We start from the raw sequence: 24,858 nt of genomic DNA on the forward strand, positions 1-24,858 counted from the left end.
ACCCCGCGATGGTAGTTACAAATAAATTTTTTTGTTCATTATATAAACGTAGCTGAATAAGTTAGCGTTTTGATTCAGTTTTATTCTAATTTTATAACTGCCTGCAGTGGTCCGGTTGTGGTCATTCTGCCATCTGTTGGTTTGTCTCCGATGTTGTTTAAAGCAAAAATGACAGAACTTGAACGCACCATTCAGGCTCATAAAATATGGCTTGTAGCTACTAGCTTCCGTCAGCTTATCTAGTTTTGCTCACGAACAGCCGTAGGTACATGTGCGTATACGGTTCTGCAAACTTTTAAATAACAATATTGTGTATTTAAATGTACAGTGAAAATAAATAAATTGTAGGCTTGTTGGGGAAACCTGCTAAAGTGTCAACATTTTAATGCAATTGATAGCTAAGCAACAACAGCTAACGTCAGCTAGCTTAGCAAAATAGGGTTGTTTACCAAGTTTTTATTAATTTTCTCGCCACACATGTAGCTAAATATAAAGTAGAAACAATATAGCAGCAGGATCATTTTAAGTTAGTTTGTAAAGCACCATTTTCTAACGGCATCTGCATACTTCATTAGCAATTAAAATGTGTTTTTTTAAACTATTGTTTTTTAGTTTATATGTAACCAACACGTGTAACACCTGTTTCTTTTCCTCGCTTTTTTTCTTTCTACAGGATGGCATCATTTGGGTGGAAGAGGAAAATTGGTGAGAGGGTGTCAAAGTCATCGGTGCAGCAGTTTGAGGCTGCGGCTGAGAAAGCTGAAGATGATGGGCACAGTCCGGGTGAGGAGGTGGATTGGCTGCACGCCATTAAAAGACGCCGGGAGATTCTTTTGGAGGATTGTGCTGCAAAAAGCAAGATGCTGAAGGATGAGGGTGCAATGCTGGCTGAGCAGGGCAGGTAAGACCACTTTCTGCATGCACGTTGACAGCATTAAAAAGAAAAAGTGATAGAAGAGAGAGGGGGGCTTTTTTTTACTTAACTATCAAAGTGCTTCTATTTTTCTGTAACTCCAAATTCGGGACTTTTTCTCCCTTTTATTTTCTCACAATGTTTTATTTAAATAAATGCTCTAATAAATCAGTCTAAGCATGCTAAAGCATTTTTAAACAAAAGCTCAGAACAATAACATAAAGCATCCACATAAACAAAGTTAAATGATCAATAAAAGACTAAAAATAAAAAAGGTCCATTAAAAAATACAGTAAAAAAAAAGGATAGAAACAAGGTGTCAAGCTTCACTTGAAGTAGAGCTGAAGAGAAGAAGCACATCTTAAAAATGTGTAAGGTCTGAGCAATTCTTATATAGAAAGATAAGTTATTACAGTCATTGCAATGGCACAGTCACCTGTTTTTGTATTTTGATCTTGGAATATGTAAAAATGTCAGAATTTTGGTCCTCAGTGTTTTAGCTTGAGTGTAATGATGCAGAACTACCTTTAGATAAGGTGCCGCCAAACCCTTAAGAACATAAAAACAGCAGCATATCCTTTAAATTAATTCAGAAGTGAACAGGAAACCAAAGTGAAAGGCCAGCACAGGTGTTACATGATTGTATTTTCTTTTTTCTGACCAGCTGCAGACAAAAAGATGTCTGACCTACACCCACATACAAGGTGTAGTAAACCAACATATTAAAAATCAGGGATTAGAAAACATGAATTTGCTGGGGGTAAAAAAAAAAATCTCTTGACATATTTCATTGATTATCTTGTCAAAGATTTTGTCCCTATATGAAAATCTGCAAATGTAGTTTTACAAATCCTCCACATGAAGGCGCCATTGCACAAAGATTTCTTCTCCCGTTACTGGGGTGGGATGGACTTTAAATATTTCTGTACAAAGACATATGGAGGAATCGTGTTATTGTCTATAATTTAAGATCTATCACTTTGATAAACATTTGCTCTGATGATGTGTATTTCAGTCTAATGGAAATTAAACTGAAAATGATTTTTGAATTTTCTTAGAAGTAAACAGCAGTAAGTTTTGGCTAGACTGCATCACTTTAATTGGTTTTATTATTTAAGGAATAATTTGCTGCTTTCTGATCTTAACCAAACATCTGGCAGTGTGATGCTTTATATAACAGAGGTAGTTTTTTTTTAATTATTAGTATTCTTTGTGTTTTTTTTATGTTTTTGTTTTTTTACTTTAACACACAAGAAAACAAAATCTAGCACTTTCATGGCCAATAATCATTTTTACCTAAATAACAATATGAAAACCTCTTTGTGCAATGGATGCAGTGCTGTTGCCTGGACTGCCTGCCTGTAATTTAATTTGTAAGACGGGAAATGATGTCCTAGTACTCCATAACAGTTGTTTGGAGGTTTGAGGTGACGTCTGGTGAAAGATGTTAGTGAGGAGGCTTTCTTTTATCATTGATCTCTTATGTTAGTCTCATTGCCGAGGTTTAGATCAGGGCTACTCACTTCGGTCCTACGAAGGGTGCAGTTGAACAGGTTTTCATGTTTTGCTGCCCCAACACACCTGACTCAAATTAAGGGGTCATTGTGCAGAGCTTGATAGGATGTTAGATCCATTTAATTTCATTCAGGTGGTTTGAAGCATTGTAGGACCGAATTGAGTAGCCCTGGTTTAGATGTTTCTGAGGTGATCGAGCTGCTCCTTTAGTAGCTGTTTGTGACCAGAGCTTCCTGTTCACTAACAGTCGGTGTAGATTAGGACGACTGAGAAGGTGGATGTTTGTAACTTTTGTTTTCTTTTTTCCTACCTGTGATTATTTTATCCTATATTCATCACCAATGTTTTACATAACATAGTTAATATCTAGTTTGATTTGGTGTAAATGTATAATCTTACTCCACAAACTTTTTGCTGACTCAGCACACCAAATCATTTTCTGCGAATTCAGCAATTTCTTCCATGCAGAGAATAATCAGTTTTAGCATAAATGGGAATTTAAATCTCCTCAAGAAGACTGAGGAGGAAAAACTTATGGTAGGATTATTTATTTTAGTCAAATGCTGGTGTTTTGGCTTTGGGGGTTTTCTGAGTCACAGCATCATCCAAATATTTTACATAGTTTACTGATTTGTGCGGCCTGCAGCTGTCATTCTGAGATCCTGAGTCAGTTTTTTCCCACTGAGGCAGAGATAATCAGATGTAATCCCTTATTACACAGCTGTTGTTCTCCTAATATTTTCATGTGTAAATTCAATATTTTGGTTACTGGTTTCCCTCTGATATGATAAGCACAATGTTTGCTTTGCCTTCTTGTTGCAGTTGAGTTTGATAAATGGTCCTAATGTTTCAGTTTGCCAGATACCAGAAGAAACTTTTTTTTAGCTCCTAGAGCTCACATGGCCTATTGCTCAATTTCCTCCTATGATTTTGCAGTGTCCTTTGCTTCATGTGATGGTATGATTTCCACATTGCTCTAGTTCCATTTCCTGTCTTCTTTCTTCCTGCTAAGTAGCGCCGGCAAATTTTCTGACTATAATCCAAACTCATTTTGTAAAAGTGGTCCGTGTAAATTGCCTCCTTGTGTGGTTGTAATTGCTTTAAAATCGTCCAGGATATCCGTCTCCATAAAGTCAAATAAAAGGTGGCGGAGATACTGTCAACAAGATTCCTCCTTTCGGTCTTTGTCCTGGTCAGAAAACCATACTTTATTAAATAGTGACTTGAGATGGAATAAACTAATTTATCAACCTAGTGTGGCCAAAAAGTGAATAATCTACTATTAGAGATAATTGTATGCAAAATAGTGAACCTATGCAAATCGTGTTTCTTTATCTGTGAGGGAATCAGTGGAAAATCCCAGTGCCTCATAAGCTCTGGGAGGAGAAGGGAGTTGGATTTCCAACTGGTTTATTCAACTATGTGCACCTGCCTGTGTTTATTCAACATATTGCTCCTTTTGTTTGTACAGCCATTCTGTCAGACAGGTGCTGTGGAGTGCACTTGTGGCTTTTTAGTTTAAAAAAGGCCACGTTACACATTGTTCTAGGAACCTTTGGCCTTTTTATTTAAAAGCCAGATAAACTGTTAGATCTGGCACTGAAATAAAACAAAACCGAGGCAAACAAAACCTTCAGTAGGGCAAAGATTACTTTAAAGTATGACTCAGACATATTTCACAAAAGTCTATTTGCAGAAGTGATTAGGAAAAATGGCCACATGATAATCAGTGAGCAAAGCCTTTAGCTTACATAACATGCATCAAATCTTGAGGTGGAGACATGGAAACGAGGTGTCCAGTTTCACAGCTGCTCTGTGTGATTTACTGTTTGACTTGGTTGTGTTTTAGCACTGCATTAGCCAAAGAGAACATAAAGCCATGTTTATGTTCATGTAGAGCACCTTCTCAGTGTAGGGAAGGAATAGATCTGATTAGACTGAGATTACACCTATTCATGCTTTATCATTAAGACAGCGGTTTAGTGGTGCATTGCACTGTGCAAATTTTCTGATATACAGTGCACCTGTAGAATCCAGAGTAACTAAGTAACATGTGAGAAGTATCTCAGTTTTCCCAACCAGATCTGAATTACAGTGTGTGTTTTCTTTAGGCACTGGGAGGCCATTAAGAAGTGGGACGAGGCCATTCAGCTGACTCCAGACAACCCACTACTGTATGAAATGAAGTCTCAGGTATATTACAAATGACATTCTATCATAATTATTTTCTTCATAGACTTACCTTTATTCCCCTTGAGACAAAAACTAAACATGCTGTAATAAAATATCGTAAAACTGAATCAGAAACAAGATAGAAAAGTTTGAATAAATGGAATCAAAACTGATGCACAAGGAGCAGAAATATTAACCTTTTTTTCCCCCTTAATTCCTTGCACACTTTGCCATTAAACTCGAGTGACCATGCATCTGGAACAGTTGGAGATTCAGCATTCAACATGCAGCTCCAGTGTTTTTATTATTCCTTCTAAACTGCACCTTAATGATTCTATGTTTACATAAATGTTAATGTATTCACATTTTTTATGAAGATTAATAAAAAAAGGAATTATAAACACTTAAATACAGTGGTAATCGCTTACATTTTCTAGATTCATAAACATTTTGAAATATGTTTCTCACTCATACTAGTGAGGTGTGGACTGACCCCTAAATTAGCCTCAATAAACATTATGGGAAGCAGCATACTTCCCACTTTCACTTCTCCCCTTTTCTCTTTCCTTCTTTTTCAAAAGCACAGTCTCAGGCTTGCACCAGAGCCGACCCTGGCTTTCACTCATTCTGCATTGCTATAGTCAGATAAAACTCCCCATTAGTTTATGACACCACAGACATAATTGAGCCAAATGAAATGAAGCGTTATCTACAGACGTACTTCACTCAGTGAGTGCCAGGTGGATGGATTGCTGTACCTGATATCTCCTCCTTTTCCCTCTTAACTGAACTGTCTGGTGTTTTCCAACAACTATCTGGTGTTTTCCAACATCATAGTTCAAGTTCCTCTGGTTTTGTGCTTGAAGTAGAAACAGATTTATTGATTATTGTGAATTATAAGCCCGAAGAGTGTAGCAAGCAGATGATGTATATCTTATATATAACTAAAAGCCATCAAAATCTGAGATTGCAAAGGTCTATTTAGCATAATTTATTAAGGTACCCATTAAGGCTATTCAATTAGAGGTGTGGTAGGTGGGCAGTGCAGATAGGTTTTCATAATGTGGTGGTTTGACTGATTTTTGGCTCTACAATGACATGAGCACATCGAGGTGAAGGTAGGGTTCAGCATCTTGTGCCAGGACACTTTTATTCATGGAGTGGTAACGTATCAAACCACCAGAGTTGTAGTAAGAAAAAGAGTTGAAGGAATGTGGGTCTTTGCTGTAAGAAAGGTAATGATTAATTGTTTTTCTGGTTCGGGTAAAGTGTGTCTGGAAGCTGATCCCTTACGAGTGTAGACTTTTGCATGTGGGTGATGCAGGGAATCTGACTTGGGTTTTGTGTTCAGGTAAATAGTTTGGTTTTGGATATGTTGATGTGTGTTTGCACAGTGCACCTCTGTTTTGTATTCCATGTGCAATTGGAAGCAGTAATAAATGTTCAAGATTATGTATCAGTTGTGAAGGTGGCGTGCAGTTTGTCTTTTTTTTCCCCCCCTGCAGCCACTATGGTGCATTTTTACACAGTCTGCAGCATCAGTCTGTGTTTCGGCTTTTCTTTTTTTCTTTGTTTTTGTATCTTTCTGTGTCTGTAGCCAAAGTCATTCTCATAACACCGAGTATCATATGCCTAATATAATATTGTCCATAGCAGGATATTTGAGAAGGAAATCGTTAGAAGACCAGACCCAGAGAAACTCAACTACATAATAATTGTTTTTTTGTTTGTTTATTTTTCATTTCTTATGCAATGACCAACATGAGCACTATACATCTAAGTTTATGCTTAGATCTAAGTCTCAAGTGTTTGTCCCATCTCAGTGGTTACTTCCAATTATCAGTCTTAATATTTTCACAATCATTAGACTGAAAATAAGCCAGCATTCATCTGATCTGCATTACTGGCTCAGATGACGACTGTGGTTAAGCTGATACTGGTCATTTGCTCCATCTCAGTGCTTTCTTCCTATTTAATTCAATCAGTATTGTGCCGAACACATCCGGCTCAGTGCATGTCTGACACTGGCATGATTTGTTCAGCTTTTACTACATCCTCATTAATGAATTCAGTGTTCAGGAAATCTTGCTGGTGACTTATTAGAAGATGTGCTCCGGTTTCTGCCAGAATTATGATCATATTAATACAGTTACTTCCAAGATGCTTTAGAATTGCGACATGGGTTGAAACACGGGCTAACAGTTGTAGTCAGAGTTACTCTTTTAACCTCTTCATAAAGAGAAACTCAGCTAATAGACTCTACCAAGCATTAGCATCCAAAGAAAACCAATTTCAAACCCTAAGTAGTTATATGTAAATGTAACATGAAAACAACCCCATCCACACAGAGAGTTCTGCTCATTTCTCCTGCTAATTGTCTCATCACTTTTGCTGTTTTGTGGTTAAAAGTTTAATGTGTTCTGCTATGACTGCCTTGGTTTAAAATTATTCTTGAAGGTTCTGGTACTTTCCATAAAAGATAAATTGATTTTTATACTGAAGTATTCCCCATTCCTATGTTATACTGTCTTGGGGGCTTTCTTGATCTTCATGGTTTTTCTAAGGTGAATTTGGGGGCTGTCCCTCAAGTATAACGATTAATAGAGGCGTCTATCAACAACATCGGCGGGTGGGTTCTTGAGATATTAACATGCGGAACACCTCGATTAAAACATCGGTAAAACTGCTCTGGTTCATTTTTAAACCTATTTTTCACAGCTCCTCATCAGACATTTACTTTACAAATTCCTAGATGAATTGGGCTGCTATCCTCTGGTTTTTACTGAAAGTAATGGCCATTAAAATTTTCTACTGCATTTCAGGTGAATTTACTCTTGACACAGTGACACTTACTTTCATTCTGACACGTCTGTCGTAATCTTACTTATCTCAACTTTTCTTTGAAACCAAGATTATACATACAGCCCTTGTAGCTATATGTAGATATACTTTTATTTTGGGGTATGCTATTTCAGACAGGAGGCAGAGACAAATAGGTCTTGTGAAGAAGAGGTTAAGGTGCACATTTATTCAAATACAACAGACTTGTCAGCTGCACAAAGCTACACTGTGGTGGACAAGTAAAACCTGCCAGTGATTAGTAAACCCTTTTGAAACCTTTTTACACTTTGTTATGCAAATATATTAATGAAATCAGCTTTTGACAGTATGTTTCTGGGATGGTAACAAAGCCGATAACCACAGAATCGACTAATAATCTGCAAGGTTGAGGAGGCGAACAAATTCAGAATAACACTTGATCATGAAAGCAGGTCAATGTTCAGTTAATTAATTACAGTGAGAAATCTAAAGCCCGTTACTACTGTTTGACATGGTGTACTTGATGTTCTAATGAAATATAGGTCACCAAACTGGAGCTGCTGGTTGATCATCAGTTCCAGGAATCTGGCAATCTACCAGCAGCTCAAGACTTAAAAAAGTCAAAGAGAAATAACAAAAACATATATCTCAGTAGTTTAGTTTTCGATTTTAGTCACCTACAATGCTTATCATGCATAAATCTAACATTTTATAAAAGGTTTTGTTAGAACATTTTCTGTTATAAGTGGTCTCCTGATTTATGTATGACATACACACATATGAACACCCTTATTTACATTGTCAGCATGTTTTTGTGTGTGCAGGTGCTGAGTATTCTGCACGAAGTGTTTCCTGCTGTGAAGGCAGCAGAGATGGCGGTGAAGTTCCGGTCTTCCTGGTGGGAAGGCTGGCGGACTCTGGGACGGGCACAGCTCAACTTAGGAGAAGTGGACCTGGTGAGTATGATCAGCAAAACCATTGCAAATAAAAGCAAATAGAGAATGTCCGCAAGGGTTGGGGAAACTGGCAGCAGTGGTTAATTTAATGCACTTTCTAGTAAGTTGTCTATAGACACAGTTTGGAACAAGAATGAAGTTCTAAAGATACTTGGATGAATAATTGATCCTCGTTAAAAGTTAAATTCAACCAAAGAAATCAACAAAGCATTAGACGTGGAGCCGGTCAATAAATTGAGTGAGAAGGATCTGCTTGATCCACAAATCCACGTCCAGTTTAGAGAGGTTCAAGGCCGCTGATGGTTCCAGTAATTGGAGATTTTTTTTAAGTCACAGCAGAAGATGAATGTGTTTATTTAAGTGAATTAAAACATAGGCATTGGATGAAGTCATTATGTTGGAGCTAACACTCAAGCTAGCTTATTGGCACAGTCGATATGCTTACAGACACCTACTGATGATCACATACTACTGGTATGTTATATTTACCACATATTTTTATATTTTTCCCTGTAAATAAGTTATCAGTTTTTAAAAAGCCCTTGGGATACTTTACGTAAGTCTTTACCACAGCTTTTGAGCTCCCGGCCTCTAAGATAAAGCGCTTCTTTCAAAGTACATCCAGGTGCCTGAGACTCAGCCGATTGCTTAAATTACACCAGAACATGCTGGGACTTGTGGATGTGCGAAACTTGCAGTTCTCGGTTACATTGTTCACCCCCCCTGAGAAGCCAAACAACCTTAAGTCAGAAACCCTTCCGGCTAATGTCGCTCATGCATGCCCTAGAGATGGAGACCTGTCCAACAGAGCCAAATCCAACAATGGGAAGCGTTGAAAGATACCTGAGCTGTAAACTAATTCAAATACAGACACGCCTAATTAGACAAGCAAGTTGTTGGAAATGAAAGAAACAAAACTCTATTTTTAGCATTACTTGTTCAGTCGGGTTTTTAAAGCTTTACTTTTGTCAAGATTAAACTTGATGTGGTGTTTGGGCACAGGCAGTGTAATTAGTCAGGAATCTGTGAGTTAAGCTATCATAGACATCGCAGGTTATTTATATAACAGGTGGGGAATGTTTAACTTCAGGTTGTTAGCAATATGTGATTTCCATCAGGATTTTAAGCTATGCTCAGATTTTCACCAAAGATCATCTGTCTGTAGTGTCTTTTAAAGAACCTTGAACAAGTATGAGATTACACTGACTTTGTAATGATTCACCACACCCCAGTACTCTTTACTCTGCTGTCCTGCTTTGTACAGTTTTCTTCTGAGTGAAGTATGACAGATTATTCATGCTCACCAGTGTAAGTTAAAACATTCACCACCTTAGAAAACAGAGGTTTGCATAACTTTTAGGTTACACCTTCTTATTTTTAGCTGTGGCCTATAAAACGTCTGTTATCTGTCTTCACTCAGCCACAGATAGTTTATATGCTGCCAAGAGCCACAGCATTTGGTTAATTTCTTAGGATTGAGCTTAGAAAACACGAGATATCTACAGAGCCCCATTTCACATCACACAGTTGATTTTACAGCCTGATCTGTCCTCGGCCATACAATAAAGCTGCACCTTATTTTCCAGTCCCTTAACTTTTGAAGTTGTGTGACGGGTTTCAGACTTTTAACAGAAGTGATTTCTTAGATCAATAGTTGTCCAACTGAATTTCACTGTTCCACAGGCCTCAAAATAGTCTCGTGTCAGGTCTGACAGCTGGTTGCATAAACAACCAAAGGCCATTTGTGTTATTGTCCAGGTGATTATAATTTTAAAACCCATCTGCATGTCCACAGTAAGCAAGGAAATATCGTTTTCCTCTTAATGAAAACACACATCTGCTTGCATTACAGCACAAAAAGAGTAAAGTCTCTACCTGTTTATATGTAAAGTCATGTCATTAACTGTCCCTGCAGGCTGTAAGGTCCTTCCAAATTGCTGTCCACCTGTGTCCATCAGAGCGCGTCTTGTGGCAGGAGGACCTGAACTGGGCGTGGACGTTACAGAAGCAGCATCTAGCAACCAAGGAGAAGATAAGACAAGAGGAGGAGACCAAAGAACAGATCCTAAATGCTCCTGAGCTCCAGCAGGACTATGATTTTGAGTCGGATGAGGTGCTAGCAGCCTGTGAGGCTGTTGCCAAGCGACAGACACACTATGAGGAGCTGAAGAGGACAACTGTGGTCATAGATGCTGAGGGGAATATAAAAAATGTGGTGACCGGGGAAAATGAATCAGAGGACACAGCAACACCCTCAAAAGAGCAATTTGTCAAAGCAAGAGGACTTTTTTAGGAATTAATGGTATTATTTATAAAACTGAATGTACAAAGCTTTAGCATAAATCCTTCATATAAAAAAAAAGATGAGAACTGAATCATTCTCCTGAAGTCATGTATGTTTTCCATCTTTTAACATTGGTTGTTAATCTGCATGTTATACTTCTATATCTGTTCAGAAAGTAGCCATTCAGTAAAGTCTGTTCTTTGCTCAGAAAGAGGCTACATCTCCTATTTAGTGACAATCCACCTGGATACTTGTGTAAATTTACCCAACCGTTTCCTTGGAATAAAACTTTCAGATAACAGCTATGTGGTTAGTTTACTATCTACTTAAGGATGCTTTCAAATTAATTTAGTTTTCATTTTGTTTACAGCAGGACATCAAACAATGGCTGGTTGAAAATATCTCTTGTGTATTTAGTATAATAAATACATATGAACAGTTTCTTGCTCATAATGAGCTGTTAGTTGTTGTGCATTAATGTGTGAAATAGGTTGTTGTTTAAAGAAGAGCCATCACACTCACCAGTATGTCAACAAGCGAATAAACAGAGGAGTCATGCTCTGATAATGAAGTTTCACAGTTTTCTCTCCTCAGCGACCTTATGAGAGGTGTTTTATGTGTAGTGACTTACAACCTTGATCCAAGAATGTTAGAAAACAAACATTTCGGGCGAGATGCATTTGAATTGTGTTGAAAGTGGTGTAAAGACAAAACCAAATGCTGAAAAACATTTTTAAAAGAGAAAACTGAGTTTTGCAGAACAGCTTTAGTTTGAGTACATTTAACTGTAACCAGTGGCAGTAAACAAAGGGGATATGTCTCCTTGCGCTCCGTGCATGTCAAGCTCTTATGATAACAAAGTTACTGATGTGTAGGCCACCTGCCGGCTTGCACTGTCCAAACACAGGCTTTCCCACTGGGTCGCTGAGGTGATCAAATGTGCCTACAACACTGCAGGCGCACCTCCCTCTTCCAGTGTAGTCTGCCATTCGAACTGGGGTGTGGCCTGCAGTCTGATTACCTCAGTGACCCACTGGTTTGTGTTTGGATAGTGCAAGCTCCCTGTTTCTGCCCCCATAGCACACAAACAGCAATGTGTTGTGGCTGAGACACCCAGATGAAACATGTTGGCCCTCTCCTCCTCCCTAGATCAAAATGGGGGAGGATGGAATGGCTCCAGAGTGATAGCAGCTTTGGACAGAACCTTGGGAAGGAACATTATGTTCAGCATCTAACAGATGCTGCAAGTATGGTGGTGTGTCTTGGGGGGAAGAAAAGGCAGCCCAACAGTTCTGATACACCCCCTGTGTAGAGAATGCCCTTACCCTCCGCAAGGTGTCCTACACCGAGGTCTCCAGGCCTGTCAGAGACAACCACACCCTCTCTCTCGACCTCACCCTGTGTAGGATGGGCATCAGTAAGGGGAATGGAGGTAATGCATAGAGCAGTTCCCTCGGCCAGGGGTAAGCAAGGGCGTCCATGTCGAGGGAAGTAGGGACACTGAGTCATGTGCCTCAAGGTGAAAAGATTTACCTAGGCTCTCCCAACCCGGTCCGAAATAATCTGGATCACCTGTGGTGCAGGCACCATTCCCCCAGGTTCAGCTGACGGTGAGAGACCATGTGCTATGCTGTTCCACGTACTGGTAAAGTTAGGGATGAGCCCACATCCACAGCTTCTGGGCCACCCTCGAGAAAGGGCGAGAAGTGCATCAGTGCAAAGAAAATCATCTGAAGCTCCAACACACTGATGCTGCCTACACTACTGAGGGGGTCTAGATCCCCTGGACTGGTCTGCCCCCGTCAGCAATCATGGGAGGAGGTGTTCAGGGTCACCACCTCTCGTCTTGCTGGAAGCAAACCTAGTGGAACCCCATGCAACAGGAATGTGATCTCTCTCACTGCCAGAGAAGAGTGAGGCAGTACTGGGTATCCCTGGCCCTGACTCACCTGTGGAGCTGCGAGTCATTGTGTAGACTGTTGAACCAGCTCTGAAGAGGCATCAGGTGTAACAACCAAAGAGGTGTTATGGCAGAAGCTGCCGTCAGCATGTCTAGCAATTGGAGCCACGTCTTGACCGTCGGACTTTCTTTAAGGCGGAATGACCAGAGCAGGTGCTGGATCCTGTTCACCCTGTCCAGCTTCAGTAACACCTACATCGACACATGTAGGCATCCAAGGAGTCCAGGGTCAGGCCTATGAAGGAGGCCTGCTGTGTGGGAAGCAAAGAGCTTTTCCCCCAGTTTACCCTTATGCCCAGCCCCGCAACGTGCTTGAGAACCCTGGCCATCACTGCCCCTGCCTCCCAGGGGAGAGGGGCACAGATGAGCCAGTCACTTGGTCCCACCAAGCACAGTGGTGTCAGAGATGCCCTCATGCACCTTGTGAACACATGAGGGGCCAATGACAGTCCCTATGGAATGACAGTGATCTAGTAGATCTGGCCCTGAAAAGCACAGCAGAAGTACTTTCTGTATTCCAGGTGAATCAGAACATGGATGTAAGCATCCTTTAGGTCTGTCGAAGTGAACCACTCCCCTGGAGAGATGGCCAGAAATACATCTCTTGTACGAAGCATTTGGAACGACGAGACCTTCTGAAACCTGTTCAGTCCTTTTAAATCCAGGACAGGCCTGGGAGGACTGCCCTTTTTTGGTTTTAGAAAGTATGTGGAATAAAACCCATCACTCTGTGAAGAAGGGGGAACCACTAAGATGGTGCTTTTGTTCAAGAATGTGTTTATCTCCTGTGTCAAATCTGAGCCTTCACAGATCTGTGACCGAGGTCGATTTGACCCCTGAGGCCAATGGGGGCCGGCTGTTAAGTGGGCTGCCCAGTAGTCCTGTTGCTGCAGTGAAAATCTGCCCCCCGGCGGGTGGGGACCATCAGGTCGGACATCTAAGATGATCTTGGTCCCTAGCACCAATATAGCAAAACCTCCATAAAAACACCTGGGAGTCATTTTTGATAGTGCTTTATTATTTGACAAACATGTATGTGCCATGGTCTGAGCCAGTTTATATCAACTCAGAATTCTTGCAAAAGTCATTCATGCTTTTATTTCATCTAGACTTGGTTATTCCAACAGCCTCTATTCAGGTCTGGGCCAGTCCATCATGCGTTGTTCGCAGCTGGTCCAAAATGCAGCTGCCCGCATGTTAACTGGCACTCGGAAGAGAGACCACATCACACCAATTTTAGCTTCTTTGCGCTCGCTACCTGTTAGTTTTAGAGTTGAGTTTAAGAGTTTGTAAGTATTTAAATGGGCTGTCCCCTTTTTATCTCCCCGATCTTCCTCTAGGTTGCTGAGGTCTGCTAACCAGTCACTTCTTCTTGTCCCGAAGTCCAGGCTGAAATTTAGAGGAGACAAAGCTTTTTCTGTTATCGCCCCCAAATTGTGGAACAGCATCCTCATTCATGTTAGGATCTCACCAACTGTGGACATTTTTAAATCTCATTTAAAGACTTATTTTTACTCTTTTGCTTTTAAACCAGACTGAGGTCTGTTTTATTATATAGGCCCCCAAATTTTTATTTTTATTTTCTTACTCTTAGATGTACAGCACTATGTCTCAGTTTTAAACTGCAGCGAACTAAATGGTAAAGATACTCTATGGTCTTGGAGGAATATTTATATTCATTTTAAAGGACGCTTGCAAGTGCAGCTAACCAAAACTTGTCATTTGTGACATGAAGGGTTTTGTAGGAATGACGAATGTGTACAAAAACATGAACTTTGGTGTCTGACTGAACTGCTTCAAAGAAATGTTTTATTGTTGTTTGGTTTTTAAAGGAACCCTATCAGGATGACCAGTGTAAATCTGAGGAAACATCCACTTTGCTTACTGCCACTGGCAGTCAGGAGGGACTGAAACAACACAAATGTTAGAGGAATGCATGAGTCAAGATTAGCACACATAGGATGTATGGGGTTGAGTTCAGGTGAGGTCAACATGTCATAACTAATGGCTTGCCATCTTTATGTTTGTGCTCCATGTTGTTTTTGCAGATCCAAGAGGTATGCTTGGGGTCATTTTCTTCCTGGATGACAAAGTTAAGCCTACCGAACAAGTAGAATGCAGGATGGAGTAATATTCATGTCACATATAAAAATTTCTTTATACTTCTTAATGAGGCTTTCACACTTTGGATTCATACAGTATTTACTCTGTCCCAGGAATCCTCAGTCCACTGCAGATGGTTTTTGTCCAACTTTAGTTTCATCTTCCTGTTATCAGGGGTTTTACAGTCTACCATACAAGCTGCTATCCAGAGCATGTTGATGTAGATGCAACACTTGGATGAGGATAATTAAGTTGAGCAATAAGCTGAGAAACTGTTATCTGTCCACAGAGAAATTTATCCTCTGCAGGAGAATTTACCCCGAGCAGAACAGTCCAAAGGGTTTCCCTGGAGGTGATATAGACTACTGATATCTGAAAACGTCTGTGATTGCTCTGCTTTTTATCTTTCTTGAGAAAATTCCTACTTTTCCAGAGGTCAAACTTATTGATTATCTTTGAAAAAGCTTTGACAGATTGGCAGAACAATCTCATCTAGACAATCTCCTGCCATCTTTATTTCTTATATTTAGTCTCATGCATATATTTAGCTTACTGATTTCATTTGTTGGCTTATATTTCTTATGTTGTATTTGTACCAAAGGAAGATGCAAGTTCATTTAATGGAAATGATACAGTGAAGCTACAGACATCTTGTTCAATTAAAAAAAAGTTGTGGTTTATGCAGCTGCTACTGAGGTTTTTCTGTGTGGAGGTTATATGTCTATCTGTGAAAGCATGGGTTTTCCTCTGTGTTTTTGAGTCACATGCATGATAACTTAATAGTGATAACAGTGTTTAGAGATATGACATCCACCGCGTGGTTGTGTTTTTCTTTCCATTTGCTCATGATTGATCACAAAGATGTCAGGTGGACTCTGACCTCCCATGACCCCGGGCTGGATGAAAGCACATTTGAAAAATGGATGGATGGCTTAAAGGTTATTAAACTTTCTCACTTTTTTGTTAATACATTTACAGCATTGCTTTTCTTTTTTTTATGCAGTATGATAAAATGTAATTGAATTTGTATATACAGTAGTTAGTATAGTAACACGAAGTGTGTCTTTTTAGTTGCAGCCTTTTGTGTTCAACTTTAATGTTTTTTGTTGTCTTTTGTTGGTACTTTACATGGTACAGTGACTGATAAAAAGGGGAAAGGGGAAGCTGCTGTGGCAACCAGGGTTTTGTATGCACTTAAAGACAAGTATTGTGATAGATGACATTCATTCTAATGGAAAAGAAGCAGTATAATTATAGAAATAATCGAGTTTCTATAAAAGATCCTGAGATCCAGCATGTTCTGCGTGATGAATTGGAACTGCATCTACATTGCGCAGGCAGTAAAACAGACGGCAATGAGTGCAAATTCCAAATGTTTGTGTGAATTAAGTTAAATGTCAGGATTATCTGAACCTTGTGTCTAATACTGTAAACAGGAAACACACAGGAATAGTCTCTGTAAGACAAGGATAAATGAAAATAGCAAAGAATTGCACAAATCAATTCTTAAAACAGAATTATGCAAGTACACACACTCTTGCTTCTGACTTCCCTGAACCAGAGAAGCTATTGTTTTAAGAACTTAAATAATAATGGTGTATAATCAGGGAGTGGTTTCTATCTGCATGCTTTGTTGTCTTGATTTTGCAAATGTCAAATGTCTTTAACACTAAAACAACCAAACCTACTTATCTTCTTTAAAGTTGCTCTGATCTAGGCTATATGGCATAACAACGTTCATATTTTAGTACAAGTTAGCTCAGAAGGTGCTGGTTGCAAACAGAAGATTGGTGCAGAAAACCTTAGCTCCTCCAGTTCATGTGTCAAATTGTAGCTGTGTTGCCCCAGATGTTTTATTAACGCTGAGTGAATGTGTGGGTTAATGTGGCTTTAACTGTAAAATGCTTTGAACAATAGATTAGTTTTAAACATGAGGATCCAAAGTGAGCAGTAGAGAGAAGAAGAGGAACTGATCTCCAAAGGCCAAAAAATGTAAGATTATTTTCATATTTTCTTTTTTTTTTTTTATCTGTTTGGTTATTTTTGTAATATTAAAAAAAATTAAGCATCCCATGAGATCTGAGCTCTGAGATGACTTGTACAAAAGCTATGTCTGATCTAGCTTCATGTCTTACTCTGACTGGCTTGTAAGGGTTACGGTCTGCCATATCTGGTAAGTGCCACAAAATAAATTCCTCCTCAAGCCTTATGGACTCCAGTAAACAGCCACCAGGGACTCTAAAAAACTAAACTAACTGATGCACTAAGCAGAGGAATATTATAAGAAAGAGCAAAGCATTTTAAACAGCTATTTCCTCAGTTTGCATTGTGACAAATATAGCAGTTACCAGGCTTAGAGGAGAGTATTTCAGTGTAATAGAACAGATGGAAAGATCATGAAACTTTCCAAGATAACCTTTTGTGTGACTGCTGGAAACTTATTTAATTCTCCCTTTTAACTAAGAGCTTCAGTAGAATCTGAATAAATTCAAATTCTGAAAGATTAAAAAATGATTCCTTGCAGACATACGTGTAGTTTCCACACCTAAGTTGCTTCAAGTGATTCAAGTTGAGGACTGTATTTTTATCTTAAGGGCCGTAGATTAAAATGACTACATTTAGTGAGATGAAAAATGGGATGTTGAGGTTTCCAACCCCCGACGATGCAGAGCTTTTCATTTCCTGAATTTCACTCCACTGCAATGCTAAAAGACTCAGCCACTGCTTTTTGAGTTTCATCTTCTCAATGGCAGTTATTTTACACAGGCTTTGTATTTCAAGGGTTTCAATGACTTAACCAGCCTGTCACACACAGTAGTGTATTACTGGGGAAAAGGGTGCAAGTTTCCAAGAAGAATAGTTTTTCCACTGCAAAAAATCCCCTCTCAACTGTTTGTCAATCACAATTTCCTGTCTCCAAGGAAACTCTACAGCCTTTATAGATTTCTTAGTCTGAGGTCAGAGCTCTGTTTGATGGCTTAATGTCCCCAGAGGGACATTTCAGTGCTCTCAGAAGACACTGGACTGCAGCCATTTTGAACCTGGAAACCTTAGGGGTGAAGAAACCATCTGTCTGCAGGTGATCGGGGTTATGCCACCTGAATCTGTTATTAATAAAGTTTTTAGTCATCAACCCCATGGCAGAGTAGGTAAGAAGGATAACGCGCTGGAAATTTAAAAAATGAAACAGACTATAGAAAATGTTACTGTGGAACATTTATGAAAGGACATGGTTGAATCTCTGAGGATCTGTTTGAGTCTGAGTCTGAATTCACTGTACATTAAGTTCCAGTTTTATAACAAGCTTTACATAAATTCTTGGAACACCAGGTTAAATTGATTTGATTGACATCAGCCTGGTGTGACCAGGATTGATTTTAGGTAATTCTATTCAGGGGGTGATCAATTGTTCAACCTCAGCAAAGACTGATTAAAGTAATATTTTGCAATCTTGCAATTAATAATTATAATAATAAAGACATATGCTTGATTTATATGAATCTTTTATTCTCAGTTTATGAGTTTTGTACATTTGTTTGTTCACAAGAAAGTGACTGAATAATAAGATTCTTTATGTAGCAGAATTAAGTCAAAACAAAGTTAAAACAACAAAAGATTTAAATGATTAGGGCAATTAATGTCATTTTTATTCATTTTCTGTCTTAACATATAGTCTAATTAGATGGGAGGCATTGCACATTAAGACAAAATTAGAAAAATCTGGATTGATTCTTAAGAGCTAAATGGGCTAAAAGTACTAAATGAACAAGTTAATGGAATTTTTTTATTATTTAGTATCCGTGTTAGGGGTGGGGGATGACGGTATAGCTGCCTTTTCATTTTGAAATCCAGGGAATGATATAACACTAGCTTGGATGTTGGAGCTGCTCGCCCAACCATATATGGGCAAAGTCTTTACAAATGTCCTTACATACAAAATAACACTACAAGCGTATTCATGCTGGGGTGATTTAAAATGGCACCAAACTATGAAAAACCTTCTCACAGAGAAGACAATGCCATACATTTTCATACTTGATATAAGTTAACACCATGTTCACATTTTAACATTCTTTACAGTCACTGTGCAGGTTGTAGGATGCTGCAAAATGAGCATCACTGAAAGCTTGGCAGTGGTTTCGTATTTAAAAAAAGTGCAGCAGAGGAGTTTTTCTTTATTTCTTTGTGTGTAATGATAACTTGTGATTTTACTGAAATGTGTGGTGGAGTCATATGTTGATAATGGATATTATGTTTAATTATGTAATAAATCTGTTAAATGTCATGTTATTTGGCATTCACAAGAAATCAGACTGACAGATGACAATTCAGTCTTGTTGCAGTCATCTCACTAGTGCTTATCTCCTGTCCTGAGACAGTCTTTTTACAGTGATCATGCAGTGCTATATGCATTTCTCCTGCATGTTTGCAGACTCATCAGTGAAGGTAACATTTAGAGTCGGGTCCTTGTTACACTGTGGAAGCTCATTCATCATCTTACATAGTGTTTGATCCTCTAAATCCTTCTGAGTGAGCTGCTCCACCTCTTGGATGCCTTGTAACGTCTGTGCTGCAGGTAGCGTGGAGCTGCCCCGTGACCCAGATTGAAAAGACCTCCTCCCCTCTGTGTTCCCTTCACTTGTGTACAAAATGGTCTGTGAGGCGCTTACTGTCTGCTGTGGCTCACGGTACACAACTGATGGTGCGTCCCTTGAGATAATAGAGGATGAAAGGTAGCCTTCGGTACAGCGAAACTGGCCACCACCTGTTCGTCCTCGATCACCCATTTTGCAGAACAGACACTTGATTTTCTCCATTAGCTTGAGAACCACCGTTTTGCTGATGAGGATGTATATCCAGGGGTCTAAGATGGGGTTGACTGCAGCCATGCGGATGGCCAGCAGGTCTTGCCCAAAAGGTTCTTTCTGGTTTTCTTTCTGGGACAGCTGATTGACAAAGATCCTCAACTAACAACACAGGAAAGAAAACAGGAATGACAGATTAAATAAAAAAAGCATCACATAAAAGAAAAGAACAAAGATCAACATTCAAAACATCAGAAATGACTTCATTTTTTTAAAATAGAGAGTCCAAGCTTGTCTACAGCTAATTTAAAGGCAAAAATAAAATATTTGTGTATTTTACATTGTCTTGCAGGATTGCCAGGAATTGGTCAAATCTAGATTGACACTTTACTCAAAACTTTTGTGCAACCACAGCAGGGTAGAGATGAAAACAGTTCTCACTGTTATCACAAGGGAGTTTTTGGCTATTGCTTGCCAAACAATTATACTTTGGAAGACAGAGGCATAAACTCTTCCATGATCACTCCAGTGTCTGTCCATGTGCACGTTTAAACTTCTCTATGGGCTCTATAGATCATTTTAGCTATTAAAAGATCCTAGATGAAACGATGCATGACAAAAAAAAAAAAAAAAAATGGATGTGTGTAATCAATGAGTAATACAGTAAGTTTTGCTGAGGGCTTAAGGCGCTCAATAGATCTTAAACCACATTTTTTCTCCTGCACTACAAACAGGAAACTACCCAACTGGGAACAGTAGTACTGACTGAACAAAGTGTGAACAACCGCATTTGTGCCTCAGAGAAATGCGTCATCCACCCGACCACATGGATCTTAAACTAGAACACGGAGTTCAGGGAGCCTATCATTTTAATCATTACTCTTTCGTTGTGCCAAGGACCATGTTTGTACACTTTATTGGACATACAAAGTACCTGCTAGTCCAAAAAGAACCTCAGTTTCCCACACTAATCATCAAAGGTCAGGCTACATCGCAGCTCCCAGCTACACTGAGATCTGTCTTCAGCTTAATTTTTTAAAATAACTGTTAGTACTGGCCACTTACTACTATATAACTTTTATTTCCTCATCTTTTAGCAATTTTAATTGTTATTTGTTGTAATTGATACTTTTTGCTGCTTCTTGGTCATTACTACCTTCCAAAAAGGTTTTTAACTTCAATGGGACTTTCCTGGTTAAATAAATAAATAAAAGTTTAACTCTTGTAATATCCTCCAGTTTTATAATAGTGCACTTTCATACGGTTAAAATTTTAAATTTCCAAGTGTCTTTCCAAGGGTTTTAATGAATGCCCAATAAAGGGTTAACTCGTTTGTTTTCATACAATTTCTTAGGTAAAACCTATCCTGCTGTTTCCTCTCCTACTGGAGTGATTCATTTGCTGTAGGCTATTTCCTTTCTCCACTTGTTTGTAATAACTCGGTGACATTATGTGGTGTGCCCAGAGCAAATAGGACACAATCATTTACTCACCAGCAAAGGTATAGAGCAGATGAGAACCACAATGGAGGTAGCTATAAGCAATATCACCATTCGGATCTCCGCTCCAGCTAATCGTCCAAAATTCCGTCTGCGCCGGAGCTCCGAGACCCGCCGCTGGTCTGTGCCCAGAGACGTGCGGCGGACAAACCGCCGGTGCATCAGGATCAGAGCTCCGCACACCATCAAGTTGAATATGACAGTAGCCAGCACGATGGCCGAGTTCACGCCTGCGTACATTAAATTGAAAGTTTTTACTGTTGTGTCATTGCTCTGCCAGTCTATGAAGCACCAGGTCGGCGGCTTCTGGAGCTTCACCTGGCCGATCCCCGCGCTGGGCAGCGCGCAAAACAACATGTTGGTCAAGTATACGGCCAAAAGAGTCAAGGCAGCGAGTCTTTGGTTGATGTGTTGGTTGTAAAAATATGCGTGGTTTATTGCCAAATATCTCTCCACTGACATTGCAAATACAATACTGAGCTGCACCAAGAAAAAGAAGAGCAGGATGAAGCCGGAGTACTGGCACAGTGGCTCACCTCCGGGCCACGCGCCCTTCATGTAGGTAGCGATGGTGACAGGACTGGCCAGCAAGGTGCCCAGGAGGTCCGTCACGGCCAGGCCGCAGACAAGTGTGTAAAAAGTAGTCTCTTTTTGTTCCTTTCGTGATATTCGCAGAACCACAATGGCAATGACATTTCCCACCACCCCGAAAATAAACATAATAACCGGGATGGTGGGTGGCTGGGATGGTGCCGTACTGTTCATACCTGCGCGGGATTCCTTCACTCCCCCACACAAAAGAACGATTTTCCTCTCAGGTCTGAAGAAACGCGTCCTATTGATGTGCGTTCCTCTTCAGTAGTAAATATATCCATCGCATCCACATGCTCCCTCTTTACGCACAGCGTTAAAACTCCACAGTCTTCACGAAAAGACAAATTCGCAGGTGAAACATTTTGTTTGCCAAAAGATGCTTCGAGGCTGCTCTTCACGTTGTCATCACACCCACAACTGACTGGGAAGTTTATGCCACGAGCGGTTGCTCCTCCTCTGCTTTCATTTATCTAGTGTGCGCTTAGAGAAGCTGTGCAGTCGAACACGCGCCTGATAGACGTTTGAGGTCACACTCTCGGATCTTCTTTATCAGTGTATATTTCAGGATGCACCCCTAGAAGGACTAGAGCTTTTTAATGATTCGCGTAATCGGTTGCTTGACATCAGCAAAGTCTGAACAGGTTAACAACGGCTTAAACCGGATCAGTTAATCTATAAAAAAGAAAGGGGGAAAGAAAGACGTCACGCCTCACTGCCTAGTCATTTTAGTTTATAGTGTAGTCAACAGGTCCTTAGTTATTCTCTGAAACCATGTGATGATTGGAGAATTTCAGCCATTTTTTTCCTAGTTGTCAAAATCTTCATCTAACAACAGGTCTAGTTATTGTCTGCAAAGCCTGCATGGTGAATCCTGCAGAGCCCATGAGACTTTGAATGAAGGGCTTCTATTTCTTTTTTAACATGAAAATAAAACATTTTGAATACACAATGAATATTATTTTGTATTACAGGGAAGTCTTGCTTTTTCTTTTAAAGCACAAGACCGAAAATTACTCTCTTAAAAGATGCGCCCAATCAGCCAAAAGGGAGACACTTTGTTTAGTTATCAAATACATGAATGAGTGTCCTGTGCTGCTTCTCAGACACACAACCTTTCAGTTTAGCAAACGGTGGTCTGGTTGTTTGGTACATTAATTCAGATGGAGCTTCTCATATAACTGTGCAGGTTGAATTGTATTAAAGGCATGTGAGAAATCAAAGAATATCATCCTCACTATATGTCTGACAAATAAAACATAAATAATAAAAGGCTATTAAAAACAAAATTAAGTAGTAAAATAATTCAAATAAAGTGAATTTAAATATGAACCTATATTCGTTTTGATTATTCAGTCATTTGTAGAACAATATCAGACTAAATAATTATTAAATAGGCCCCACAGTAGTCAAGCTTACTTTTAACTACATTAAATTCGGCATTGTAATTATGTGCTTTCAGAGAAATTATGCTTACATGATACTTGAAAGTTTGTGAACAGCTTATTTATTTCTCTATAAATGTGACGTCATCAGATACTTCACCAAACCATTCACAGCCTGAAGACTTGCATATTATTATATTAGGTAATTAATGTATTAAGAACGACAACCTGATTCCATCAACTTAATCAGTCCTGCAGATTAGCTCAAAAGTAATTTCAACCCCATTCCTCTGAGTAATTTGAACTCTGGGATTTTGTCGGGTGTCCTCACATGAACTGCTCACTTCTGTCCTTCCACAACATTTGACTGGACTTCAATAACACTCACTTTGTTTGTGGTCATTCTTTGTCATCTATTGGAGTTGTTGTCTAACTGCCTGACCCCTTTTTGTTGGGCTCCATATGTCAGACAGAAGGCCTGATATTTTCCATTTAATTTAATATTCTTCTGTCTATTTGAACAAAAAAGTTCCAAATCGTGATACAATCACATTGTTTCAGAGATGGGATTGTAATTTTTTTTATACTGCAGTGACATGTTTTGTTTTGTTTTTGTTTTGTTTTTTTTTTGTTTTGTTTTTTTTATGAAAAAGTAATCTACTTTGGTCTCATTCATCCCCAAGACATTTATCCAACAGTTTTTTGGCTTCTCCCATGATTTCAGCAAACTGACAACAAGAATCAAAATGACCAAATTTCTCTTTGTTATTCACTCTTAAATGTGATGTAAAGGGATTTCCCTTAGGTTGCAGGGGAAAGGGACAACTCTTGTATTTCCTTATTTGACATCCACTATTCATTTTATTATTATTTTATCACTGCTGAGTTATTTGGTTAATGACTATATATATATATATATATATATATATATATATATATATATATGTATATATATATATTTTTTTACTTATTACATTAATTTTTTTACAATATAACCTTAGTGGATGCTAATTTTCTGGTTGCCATGGTGACAAAGTAAACAGCGATCTTCTTGCTTTTATCAGTATTTGTCTGCCTGAGTTGTGTCTCTCCTCTACAAAAATGTTGGAAATATTTCTCTTCATTCTTATATCTTCTTATCTTCTTATATTTCTCCACATTTACATGCCATAGCTTACTTTGAAATCAACTTTGCTAGCCCCCTGTTGAAATGAAATTGGTAGCTTTAAATCAGCGTTAAGTAAGTTGGATCTGTGCATTCTTTATAGTTTTTTATGTTATTGTTTTTTTTTTGTTGTTGTTGTTGTTTCTTTTTAGCTCTGATGTTAAACTATTGATTATCTGAGTTGATGTGAAGTCCTTTAATACACTAACTGAAAACTAAGTAACTATAACGTGGATTCTCCACATTATTTTAAAACTAATCTAGTGCTGTAATATAAATAGATTAGCACCGATGTGTGGCTTCATGCTAACACCAGGTTAAAAGTCTTACATAAAGCTAGTAGTTGTACCAAAATATCTTGTCTTAGAAATGTGCAGCCAAATGTGAATATGTTCAAAGGATTATTAATTAGGGAATTGCTAAATTTACTCCGAACTGGTGTAGGGCACTCGTGATCCATATGTGTTTGGAAAGACAATTAAAACATCCTACACTGAGCTGTTAAATGGTAACACGGGTGTTCAGTTTGTTTTCATAGGGGGATAGTGCCAACCTGGCCACCCTATAGCCCTGCCCCTGGCTACAGTACCACTAAGAAACAATGCTTTTTTAGTACCTCCTTTATTGATTTATTGTTGATCAACACAGTCCTAAATCTACAAAAGTAGCTTTGTAACATTTTCAAGTCTA

General features: G+C 39.0%; 2 protein-coding genes across 3 annotated transcripts; one reads left to right on the forward strand and one right to left on the reverse strand.

The window, feature by feature from the left end:
- The first annotated feature begins 159 nt into the window (after positions 1-159).
- On the forward strand, positions 160-10,961 carry ttc33 (tetratricopeptide repeat domain 33). Of its 2 annotated transcripts, none has more exons than XM_041970950.1 (5): positions 160-271; positions 674-901; positions 4,540-4,621; positions 8,245-8,376; positions 10,292-10,961. In XM_041970950.1, coding segments are annotated over exons 1-5 (822 nt in total). In that variant the 5' UTR covers positions 160-269; the 3' UTR covers positions 10,670-10,961. The 2 variants fall into 2 exon arrangements, with proteins under 2 accessions (XP_041826884.1, XP_041826885.1); XM_041970951.1 differs by having other exon boundaries at positions 191-261.
- Positions 10,962-18,215: 7,254 nt separating this feature from the next.
- ptger4b (prostaglandin E receptor 4 (subtype EP4) b) lies at positions 18,216-22,123 on the reverse strand. The gene is made up of 2 exons (XM_041970868.1): positions 21,022-22,123; positions 18,216-19,690 (listed from the first exon to the last, which is right to left on the reverse strand). Exons 1-2 carry the CDS (start codon positions 21,790-21,792, stop codon positions 19,127-19,129), a joined length of 1,335 nt encoding a protein of 444 aa, XP_041826802.1. The 5' UTR covers positions 21,793-22,123; the 3' UTR covers positions 18,216-19,126.
- Positions 22,124-24,858: the final 2,735 nt, after the last annotated feature.

This window comes from Melanotaenia boesemani, chromosome 19 (genome assembly GCF_017639745.1).
Source record: "Melanotaenia boesemani isolate fMelBoe1 chromosome 19, fMelBoe1.pri, whole genome shotgun sequence".
In the NCBI taxonomy this organism is placed as follows: domain Eukaryota; kingdom Metazoa; phylum Chordata; class Actinopteri; order Atheriniformes; family Melanotaeniidae; genus Melanotaenia; species Melanotaenia boesemani.

What these genes read in the sequence shown, in the direction of transcription:
- ptger4b (XM_041970868.1), bottom strand. Translation starts at nt 21,792, where the DNA reads ATGAACAGTACGGCACCATCCCAGCCACCCACCATCCCGGTTATTATG. An exon ending in TCTGCTCTATACCTTTGCTG is followed by an intron (nt 19,691 to 21,021) that starts GTGAGTAAATGA and finishes CTGTGTTGTTAG; the next exon opens with TTGAGGATCTTTGTCAATCA.
- ttc33 (XM_041970950.1), top strand. An exon ending in ATGCTGGCTGAGCAGGGCAG is followed by an intron (nt 902 to 4,539) that starts GTAAGACCACTT and finishes TGTTTTCTTTAG; the next exon opens with GCACTGGGAGGCCATTAAGA. An exon ending in ACTTAGGAGAAGTGGACCTG is followed by an intron (nt 8,377 to 10,291) that starts GTGAGTATGATC and finishes CTGTCCCTGCAG; the next exon opens with GCTGTAAGGTCCTTCCAAAT.